General features: G+C 42.3%; 1 protein-coding gene across 1 annotated transcript; it reads left to right on the top strand.

The window, feature by feature from the left end:
- The first annotated feature begins 3980 nt into the window (after positions 1–3980).
- Positions 3981–10815, top strand: LOC147606036 (isocitrate dehydrogenase [NADP]-like). Its single transcript, XM_086792462.1, has 16 exons — positions 3981–4232; positions 5284–5327; positions 5432–5541; positions 7170–7207; positions 7345–7422; positions 7522–7575; positions 7654–7755; positions 7887–7978; positions 8053–8156; positions 8622–8690; positions 8975–9090; positions 9176–9210; positions 9433–9575; positions 9951–10073; positions 10272–10355; positions 10556–10815. Exons 1-16 carry the CDS (start codon positions 4181–4183, stop codon positions 10557–10559), a joined length of 1248 nt encoding a protein of 415 aa, XP_086648588.1. The 5' UTR covers positions 3981–4180; the 3' UTR covers positions 10560–10815.
- Positions 10816–11378: the final 563 nt, after the last annotated feature.

Here is an 11378-nt window from a genome sequence, read left to right as displayed (position 1 = left end):
TTTGGAAAGTGGTCGACCTAGAAAAGCCTTTTGTCTTAGAAACTGACGCCAGCGGTGTGGTTGTTGACGCAGTGTTAAGCCAAGATGGTAGGCCAGTGGCCTTTGAAAGCAAGAAGCTTTCGCCAACTCAACAGAATTGGCCAGTCTATGAGCAAGAATTGTATGCTATTATACATGCTCTCAAAATTTGGCGGCACTATCTTTATGGTGCTGAGTTTAAAGTGTATACAGATCATCATACACTTAAGTATTTTTGCAGTCAACCTGATCTACGAGGAAGACAAGGTAGATGGGCTGAGTTGATGCAAGAATTTCATATGGAAATTCTGTATCGTAAAGGTCGAGATAATGTAGTCGCTGACGCATTATCTAGAATTATGTATAATATGAGTTTTACAGTTTTAGAAAACTCATTGCTTCAAGAAATCAAGGAAGCACAGTTGGAGGACCTTTATGCACAGATAGTAAGGTCCAGACTCGAGTCTAGTATGGATACTAGTGAGGAGTTAGCTTCGTCTATTTCTTCACTAAGACCTTCATCAAGTCCGTATGCCAATTTCTCAGTTGAGAACGGATGGCTAAAGCGGAAAGGAAAGATATATGTTCCTTGTGCACGGGAACTAAGAACAAAAGTTTTGCAAGAGAACCATGATAGTCCCTGTGCTGGGCATCCTGGTCAAGATAAAACAGTTCAGCTTGTTAGACGGGCATTTTGGTGGCCACATCTATTTAGAGATGTCCACAAGTATGTCCAACAATGCTTTCAATGCCAAGCAATAAAGGCAGAAAGAGTAAAGAGCCTAGGGTTACTACATCCCTTACAAATTTCGGAATCTAACTGGCAAAGCATATCCATGGATTTTATCACGGGATTGCCACGACCTCAAAGACAAAAAGATACCATTTTGGTGGTAGTTGACCGCCTGAGCAAGATGGCTCATTTTATAGCAACCAAGGACACTGTGGAAGCTCCACAGGTTGCTGATTTGTTTATCCAGAATGTATTTAGATTACATGGATTACCTTTGTCTATTGTCTCAGACAGAGATGTGCATTTTTGTGGACATTTCTGGAGACATATTTTTGCAAAGTTGAATGTTACTCTCAATATGAGTAGTGGTGACCACCCCGAGACAGATGGTCAGACGGAAAGGGTCAACCAAGTACTCGAGGACATGTTACGTGCTTATGTATCTGATAGCCAGACAGATTGGGATTCATACTTACCCTTGTTAGAGTTTGCATATAATAATAGACCTCATAAGGTGACCGGTATATCTTCTTTTGAGATGAATTATGGTATGTCTCCCTTAACTCCTGGTACTATAGGCACACCACAGAAATGTCCTAGTGCGGCAGAATTCTTGGCAAGAATGCAAGATACTCTAGCATTGGCTAAAACTAAGCTTCAGCAAGCAACTGAAAGAGCTAAGTTTTATGCTGATAAGAAAAGATCTCCTCGATCTTTTGAAAAGGGAGAAAAAGTTTTTCTTCAAGTACCATTGAACTCTACATCTTTATTTACTGGAAAGTGTCCTAAGCTTTCGCCTAGATTTTGTGGACCCTGGACCATTATGGAGAAGCTTAGTGACGTAGCTTACCGGTTGGAACTTCCACCAGGCTGTCGTGTCCATCCGGTGTTTCATGTTAGTAAACTCAAGAGATATATATCTAAGGATGATAATCTAATTGATGGTCTTATTTCTTTGCAGGAAAATGACTCTGTAGACCATGGTCCAGACAAGATACTAGATCGCAGAGAGAAGCGGTTACGTAATCGCGTTCTCCGAGAGTTTCTAGTTGCCTGGAAAGGTCTTCCTTTAACCGATGCTACTTGGGAATCAGAAGCTCTGATTCGTAAACATTTCCCACAGCTGATCATTGAGGACGATGATCTTAGAAGAGGGAGAGAATGTTAGACATATATTAATTTAGTCTGAGGCACTTAGGCCCAGACCGGACATTACTAGTGTGTGCGCGGGCAGGGGCCTAGTGGGCCAAGGTCCGTAGCTCGGGGGTTAGCCAAGGAGTGCGGGAATGGGAGCTAAGAGAGCACTTCTACCTTTTGCTTGATTGGGAGGTGAGAACATGCTCTAAGGGACTTTCATTTATAGAAACTCATGGGCTATATTGGTTGGGAGGGGAGAAGCACACACATGTCATTTTCTTCCTCTTACAAACCTGGGTGACATGAGGACGCAGTCACCCTTAGAAAGGGGCTATGTTAACTGTTTCGATTAACATGGTGGCTACCCATCCTACAAATGCTTTACCATCGTACTTGCTCAAACGGGCACCTCTCTTTTGTAAGACGATGCTTTATCATCTTACCCGCTCAGGTGGGCACCTCTCTTTTGTAAGACGTTGCTTTACCATCTTCCCCACTTAAGTGGGCACCTCTCTTTTGTAAGATGATGTTGTAACACATAAAGGGAGCTTACCGTAAGCTTAATATCAAGTAGGGGTAGTCTCATGCACATACTTGCTGAAGACTAATAATAGTTCCTAGACCAACTTTAAGTTTTGGCTGGCCTAGTATGAAAACTAGTCACTTGTATATATAAGCTAGTTTTGACAATAAGCAATACACATTTATTTCCTTACATTAGAATACTTGTGAGCTCTTCTCTTCTCTACTCTTGCTCACTTATGTGCTATTGGATTCTAGCTTAAATAGGTTTACTTGTAGGTTGCTATTTGCCTTTTGTGAGAGAGAACCACCACAAAGGTGGTCCTCTTTTTGCCTCCATCTAGGCGTAGTGAGCTCTTCCTTCACCCCCATAGACATGGAGTATTAAGAAGTGAGGATGCAATGGACGAGCTAGTGCACCCACATCAAAAAGTTGTATTTTCATTGGAAGGCAAGACCCAATGACCCTTAATTCGATAAAGCTAAGGTAAGCTCTTGACTTGAACAAATGAGTATAAATCTTAGGAATTTCAAACTGTTTTGGAGGGGATAGCCACCACCACATAGTACACACCAGGGGCACAAAGAGTGCAATGTTGGGATGACTAAAGCTCATGAAGTTTGGACTAGTTTGGAGGGGATTGTTGCCACCACAAGGTACACACAACAACCAAGGACACTGTAATATTGGGATGAGTGTAAAGCTCACGAAGGACTATTTTAGAGGGGATAGCCATTACATGGTACACACCACCACATAGTACACACCAGGGGCACAAAGAGTGCAATGTTGGGATGACTAAAGCCTTACTAAAGCTCATGAAGTTTGGACTAGTTTGGAGGGGATTGTTGCCACCACAAGGTACACACAACAACCAAGGACACTGTAATATTGGGATGAGTGTAAAGCTCACGAAGGACTATTTTAGAGGGGATAGCCATTACATGGTACACACAACAACCACAGGTACTAAGAGGACAAATTCGATTATTTACAATCAAATATGTTTTGAACAATTGAATTAGAATGGTGATTAACTGAAAGAGTTGTCAATGCTTGATTTGTGTAGTTGACTTGAATCATCATACGATTCATGAGCGGGAGGAGCGCTCAGGCTCTGAGATTGTATGGCGGCATTAACTTCATCCATGGCATCGACCTGTTACCTCCTCCAATCAAGATGTGAATTTCCTAGTGACACTTGCCATCAACTGGGCAACCCTCTTCTATTAATGAACACACATTCAGATTTTAGCCTTGCCACGTGGAAGGAAACCACAGTTGGAAGATTAAACTCTAAAAGAACAAATTTTGTTTATACTAGTGGACAACCTGTCTTTTGAGACTCCAAATTCAAATTCTACCCAAATCACCTCCTCCCCTTCCCAAACCTCCAAATTTTTGCCACAAGTGGCAGCTTTGTGAAACTCTTGCTTAAGATAATATATAGAGGAAGAGGAAGAGAAGAGAAGAGAAGCTATGCTTACTACTTCAAGTTGCCACGTGGCAGTTCCTCAAATAGTGTGAATATGCCCCAGGTCTTATTCGGCCGGTCTTATCATAGAGCGCGCGGACACATTGAGGCAGTGTGTAACGACCAACTAACCCACACGGGGTCGCACGGCAACAGTGCAATGAGTGGAGGTCACGTGGGCTGACATAACGACGAGCAGGGTTTATGGCGACCTGGGTTCCCATCTTTACGGTGTTATCGTGTGCTTCAGCTAGGGAACACCAGCCCGCAGCAGAGAAACCCTAACTTCATCGCTATGGCTGCCTTTCAGAAGATCAAGGTCGAGAACCCCATCGTTGAAATGGACGGTAAGCTCGCTCTTTCTCGTCGGCGTCTGCAGCGCCGGTAATCGTTGAAAGGATCCGCTCTTTTCATCTGTTTTTCTGACGTAACCTTAGATCTGTACTGGTTGCAAGCTTTTGGCCGCTGCTCTGTGTTGCCGGTGCTGAGAATCGGCACTGCCGGAAGTTACAAATGAATCAATATACTGCTTCATAAACCGAGCGTTTTATGCGGCACTGTGACTTGCCGGATGCTCATACTTAAGATTTTGTCTGCTAATCTTATAAAGTTTATGCAACTCCGATGCTAGAAGTGAGCGATATCTGAGGTTACCATGCAGACTCTCGTTTTCTGTCTGCACAGCTAAGAGATCTGCTTCTGATCTTGCTCTGTGTCTGGATTTGCTCTGATTGTAACCCTTGACCTGGTTTTGTAATCTGTTGCTGCATTCGGCACTCTCACATCTGTAATGGGTATGCATTAGTTTCCTTAGATGGATGTCAAAAGCTTGTAAATCCTGCACCTTTCATGCCCAGTGTAGTCTTCGTGTACTCAGGGTATAATCTAGTTTCCTTAGATGGACGTCTCGAGCTTCTAGACCTTTCATCTTACATGCCCGGTAGAGTTTCTGTGAGCTCAATTGCAATGGGTGTTCGCTAGTTTCCTTAAATGGATGTCTGATCCTGCACCTTGCATGCCCAGTAGAGTTTGTGTGTGCTATTTGACTTAGATATCTGACCATTTCTCTCGAAACAGCTCTGAGGTGTACAAATTTCGCTTCACATCTTTATGTTAGCAAGTTAGTGTCTAGGTGCTTGGTTGGGATGGATGTTGCTGATAAATTCAGCCATGCAAGCTGACCACATTACATCATATCGCTACTAACACAAGAGGTATCAAGAACATGAGGCAAGGCTCTTGTGTTCACTTTGTTGTAGATGATAGCGTGCCTAATCATGGATACCTTGTCTGTCTAGAACTTTGCCAAAAAAAGGCACAAAGCTTGGAGTTTTTGCTAATAACCACTTTTTGTACATAGGGCTGGCTCATATTTTTTTTGCTTTGTGCTTGATTCAGGTGATGAAATGACAAGGGTAATCTGGAAAATGATCAAGGACAAGGTATTCAAGCCTCTTTGCAGGATGTTTGTTGATGTTTATGTTTACCAGTGTTTGCTGCCATTTATGGAAGGTGCATACTGCTAATCATGGAGTATTTTGTGCAGCTGATTCTACCGTTCTTGGATTTGGACATAAAATATTATGATCTGGGCTTAGAGTACAGAGATGCCACTGATGATCACGTGACAACAGAGTCAGCCTTGGCCACTTTGAAGTAATTACTTTCTGGCATTCTATGATGATTTGAGTCTAAACTTGATGTCCGTCTGTGTGTATGTGCACGCGTTTAGCTTCTGGTTTTGTTGTGTTTTGTGGTTTATGATTTATCTCTTTTGGTTAGGGACTTGGCGACTGGTGTGGGTTATAAGAGTGCCAATGTGTATGCACCAGATGTTCTGAGCACCAAATTTGAGTCAGAGAGCACTAAATTAAATACCTCTTTGAACACACCAAAAATCTATCCCCCTATGGGACTCCTAATGACCCAATCCCTAGAGGATTGAATGATTAAAACAATGAGCAAGGGGGCCTATTTATAGCCCTTGGAATACATGGGGAACTGGCCGGTCGGCCAGTCATAAATTCATTAATGTCCTTTTAATGCAGCCCGACTGGATCTACTCCTTGTTCTTGATGCGCCTGCTGCTGCCCCTATTTGCTGGTTCAGCCGACCACGTCTATGGGCAGCCGACACCACCTGTCCTGCAGCCGACACATCTCTGGCACTGCTGATGTCAGCCGACAGTCCTTTCTGGCAGCCAGCCGACTGCATCACCCCTCCATGATTCCAATTTGTCCTGCTCCAAGTCCCCCACAGATGCTACACCTGAGGTTCCTAAATTCTGGTTCTTCCTATCTTTTACTGGCTCATACTCTTTATCTGGCTGCCTCTTCTGGATTTAGCCCTGAAGATGTCCATGGCATCTATGATGCACATGACATTCTTGCTAAAGGAACTCCCAAACAACGAAAGGCCTGCAACAGAACTGAGAGACTCCATACATTTGATAGCATATGCCATGCACTCGGCTCTAAGATTTATGTTGATGTTGAGCTTGTAGTGTGCTCACGTTGAAATCCTTTTCCTCCTAGTTCGAATAATGAGAGATCATGCTAAAGCAACTCCAAAACAAGGAAAGGCCTGCAACGGATTTGAGAACAGATGCAGAAGAAGAAAATCAGCATCTTATGCCTCAACTTTAGACCTGAAAAGTCAGCACTTTCTTGAAGCAAAGGTGAACCACATTCTCCAAGACGGATCATCTTGTATTTTGTGGTAGATGTTGGTATGAACCTCCCAAGTATAGCCTGCAGATTTTCAGATGAAAGTTAAAGAGTAACCTTCATGTTTGTGAAGCAGATTTGAAATGAGGTTTTAGAGCAGCAAGTTAGTTCATTGTTCCTTTGGTTGAGAAGTTAAGGTGGAGAAACTTATGGAAAGTGTGGAAGATGTAAGAGAAAGGGTTGTGCAGAATGACGATGGGTATCCATGGCCACTGGGCCTTGGCAAGATTTAGAAACACTTTCTAGATCGTCTGAATGCCTACAATCTTAAATCACCTTTGGGGTATGGCAAGAAAGTTTTTTTTCTTTACACTGTAAATTTCATCTACTATTGCTAGATATATTGAGGCTAAACAATACGCATTGAATTCAGGGCTGTTGTAATGTCAGCAATGGTCCCTTGGACCACAATGTTTTTTGTTGACAAAATGGTTTGCTGCTTGTGTCGGTGTAGGAATCTTTTAGAATTGTGTTGTTATGCTGTGGTTCTGTGCATGTTCATTCTGTTCTATTGTTATGGACTACAACTTAAAGCTGTTTATTTATGCCATGGGACAGGTACAACGTTGCCATCAAATGTGCCACCATTACTCCTGGTGTGTATGAAACAATCTTTGCATGAGTTCTTTCTTTTAATTTCATGTATCTGTTACTCCTCCATTGCATTTTGTTCTAAGCAAAATAGTGATTGATTTTTTAGATCTAAGAAATCTTTTTCTGATGGTCACTCTAGATGAAGCACGTGTCAAGGAGTTTGGTCTTAAGTTTATGTGGAAAAGCCCGAATGGCACCATCCGAAATATTTTGAATGGTAAGATGAACCATCAATCTGCTTTTACATAAGTTACACATGAATGACTTAATGAAGTTTCTAAACCATGCTCATGTCCTATTGCTGCTGCTGTGGTAGGTACTGTGTTTCGAGAGCCTATCATTTGCAAGAACATTCCAAGACTGGTTCCAGGTTGGTAACATGAGGTTTTGGCTCTGCAGAGTTTCTAGTACTTTGGTGCTTGAATCACTGTGTGTCCATTGTGTGTAGGATGGACGAAGCCTATTTGCATAGGAAGGCATGCCTTTGGCGATCAGTACAGAGCAACTGATACGGTTATCAAAGGGCCTGGGAAGCTGAAGCTAGTTTTTGGTAAGTTTGATTAGTTTTCAACTTGCTGTTCTGCTTTGACCAGACAGCCAATGCTTTTAACTCGAATAGAGTCAATTAGTGAACTAGGAACTATGTGTCTTTCTTTATTGACCAGTGGCATGTGCCCGCAGTTCCTTCAAAGGAAGGCCAAACCGAGGAGTTGGAGGTGTTTGATTTTCAAGGAGCTGGTGGAGTAGCTCTGAGTATGTACAACACAGAAGAGGTAACCCTTTACTCTCTTTGAGCTTAAGCTTTGTTGACCATGAACACCTTTGATGACCATGCATTGTTTTGCAGTCAATTCGCAGTTTTGCTGAGGCTTCCATGGCTATGGCGTTTGAAAAGAAGTGGCCTCTATATTTGAGCACGAAAAATACAATTTTGAAAAGATATGATGGAAGGTGAAGTTCAACCTTTTGACCTTTCTTTCACTGATGTGCTGGCTCTATGAGATGTGTCATTGTATTTCTTAGAAGCTCTTTTGACCTTGCATCGAGCAGCATTTGAAGAGTCGAGTTATCTTCCTTTCAAGACTTTTTTTATCACATATTCTCACAACTTTGAAAATTTCAAAATTACAAATACCAAATGTTTTAAAAGGGTGAAATATGTGTTCTTATTAGAAAAAGTATACAAGGATGAGTGCAACTTGAAGCGTTCTTAGAAGTGACAGACTATAAAGAGACCTGATACGAAAAAAGAGAGTTATTAAGGGTAACTTTTCAAGTTATGGCCTTGGACCATACTTTATGTGCCCACAAGCAGGGGCAGTTTTTCTAGAGTTGAAAATTCCAGCATTATTCAGCTGATGACTTCTCACATCATGCTCCAATGCTTTTTTCTAACATGGTTTCCTACTTTCACAGGTTCAAAGATATTTTCCAGGATGTATATGAAGCTGGCTGGAAGTCCAAATACGAGGAAGCTGGTATCTGGTGAGTCCTCCGTGTAACCCTGGGAAGCAGCCCCCGTAACCCCTGTTCGCCCACCATCATTTCCTGGTTGATGACACCGGAGAGAGAAACCAAACCACCATTATCTGTTGCGGGAAGGGAAAAATCAACGAAGGGAGGTCCGTCAGCACGTGAACCGCGTTGAATTTCGACACGATTCTAGCCGGTCTGAGCTGTCAGACTGTTGTTTTGGTCCTGGGAACTGTTTACATTGAACTGCTAGCTGTGATATTTGTGGCTTATTTCTTTGATGCTTATTTGTGCAGGTATGAACATAGACTTATTGATGATATGGTTGCTTATGCCTTGAAAAGTGAAGGTGGATATGTGTGGGCGTGCAAAAATTATGATGGTGATGTGCAGAGTGATTTTCTTGCTCAAGGTGAAGATCACTTTTACAAGGCTGTAGTTGAGGTTATTGGCCCATTGTGTTGTTTCACTCAAGGGCAATCTTTTTGTATGGATAGGTTTTGGATCCCTTGGACTGATGACATCAGTTCTTGTAAGTCTCCTTTTTCTGAGTTTAGCTTGCTACAACGATTTTTTTTGTATAGCTCTAAAGAGCAAGGTTTGAACAAGTTCCAATTATGGAAAGATTTGTGTACAGATCTGACTAATATGATTTTTCATCGCATACTTGTTGTTTCTAGTCTTAGTAGGAATGTTTTAGCCTTTCTACACTTTTTGCCTTTCTTAACTTTTGAACATCAATACTCTGGAGTAGGTTGCACCTGATGGCAAGACGATTGAGGCAGAGGCTGCTCATGGGACAGTCACTCGACACTACAGGGTCCACCAAAAGGGTGGAGAAACAAGCACCAATAGTATAGCTTCCATTTTTGCATGGACCTGTGGTCTTGCTCACAGGTAGCTTATCGAATCCCCTCCTTTTTTTTTGGGATCTTATTAACCTACAGGAGATCACGTCTTGTGCTAGAGCATGGGCTAGAGTGTGTTTTGGCTAGAGAGCAGGGCTTATTTGTAATAATTGCCAGCCCCACTTATCATCTGGCTCTGCTCAACCTGGTTCTCTATTTATAATAGGGTAAGCACTTACTCTTGGGTATTGAAGATGGGTTGTCATAGCACTTCATAAGGAGAGATGAAATAAACTTTAGATTGCATGCTAAGCACCAGGAAAACACATGATTATTCTTTTACCCTGTCAAGCAGTAAGTCTACAAATTTTTTATGGTTTCTACGTTTTCATCTTACATTTGAAGGCCTGTTGTTAATTTGCAGGGCAAAGCTGGATGGACATGCAGAGTTGAAGGAGTTTTGTGAGAAGTTAGAAGCTGCATGTATTGGGACTGTGGAGGCTGGAAAAATGACCAAGGACCTGGCTCTTCTGATTCATGGCTCTAAGTAAGGAATTAATTTGAAGACTTTTCAATTTTCAGCTCCCCCAACAGCACCCCCACCCCCACCCAGCTCCCTTCCCCCTGCTCCAAACACACACCCACCCACACCCCTCTTCTTTCTCCTTCCTCCTGCTTTTTATGTTTTCAAACAAAGATCAATTTGAATGGGTTTACAATTGTGACCCCTCTACTTGCTCTGCAGGTTGTCTAGGGAACAGTACCTGAGTACGGAAGAGTTTATTGATGCTGTTGCCAAAGACTTGGCTCAAAGGCTCTGTGCAATACGGTATGATATTGTCTTGAAATGCTTAGCTTTGGTTTGAAATATAGACTCTTTTCTTGGGAGGTTTTCAACGAGCTGCTTTCACAAGGTGTGAGCATGCAATATGGGGGAGAGGTTTGCGTGAGTTTTTTGAAGCTTTTAAGCAATTGTTTTGTGAGGTGGAACTTGGAAGGCCTCACTTCCTTTAAGTGCATGCTTGGCAGGTGATGGCTGCAAGTGCTTTTGAAAAGCACCCACAATTTTGTTGAGGCAAAGCTTGCAGCAGAAGTTTGAAGTATAAGTAGAGGCATCCGAAGGTTTCAGTTTGCCTTGTGAGCTCTTTCTAGATGATGTGTGAGGTCATGGCGAGGTCTCAGATTTATGTGAGTGTAGACGTCACTGATTGGAACATCTAAACATTCTAACTTTACATTCTTACGGATCGCTGTACTTCTTTTCCTTATTTGATGGCCTATTGTTTTGATATTGCTGTAATGCTTGATCTTCTGGCATTGATGAAGGAAATGTTGAATCAAGAGTTGGGCCAAGTTGATGTGTCCCAAGGTGCAGCCCAGCCTGCACACCCCCCCCCCCTCCCACACACACACACACACCAAAGCAGGTACAGACCTTAAAAATATGAAACACGTAGTAGCAGGAAACATGTTTTTTTCTTTCTGGTCTCATCTATTCTTACGTACTCCTCACTCCTTTCTCTAATTTAGCTCCCTATAGGAGATAGCCTTCTCTCCTTGGGTTCTGATATATCCAAAGACTTTCAGCTTTTCCAATACTAATGAACTTTTTAAGTTGTGTATAGCTGTTTGATTGGAGTCTCAAGCTGTTTTGTCTCTTGGAATAGGAAGTATGCTTATGCAGGTGAAATATAAAATATTTCCCTCTTCTGTACAGGCAGTTTGTTGCTAAACACTGTAAATTCACTTCAAGATATTCAGGTCTTTTGAGGCCTGTCCATTTAAATTGGCTTTGCATAGCCTTTCATTACTGTATGCTGCCTTTCTGATCCTTAAGCTACTCATGGGTAGC

The sequence above is a fragment of the Cibotium barometz genome, chromosome 58 (genome assembly GCF_041138505.1).
Source record: "Cibotium barometz isolate CiBa-2024 chromosome 58, ASM4113850v1, whole genome shotgun sequence".
NCBI classification, from domain to species: domain Eukaryota; kingdom Viridiplantae; phylum Streptophyta; class Polypodiopsida; order Cyatheales; family Cibotiaceae; genus Cibotium; species Cibotium barometz.
This window is presented reverse-complemented; position numbering and strand designations above follow the sequence as displayed.

What these genes read in the sequence shown, in the direction of transcription:
- LOC147606036 (XM_086792462.1), top strand. Translation starts at nt 4,181, where the DNA reads ATGGCTGCCTTTCAGAAGATCAAGGTCGAGAACCCCATCGTTGAAATG. An exon ending in CATCCGAAATATTTTGAATG is followed by an intron (nt 7,423 to 7,521) that starts GTAAGATGAACC and finishes CTGCTGTGGTAG; the next exon opens with GTACTGTGTTTCGAGAGCCT. An exon ending in CTTCTGATTCATGGCTCTAA is followed by an intron (nt 10,074 to 10,271) that starts GTAAGGAATTAA and finishes CTTGCTCTGCAG; the next exon opens with GTTGTCTAGGGAACAGTACC.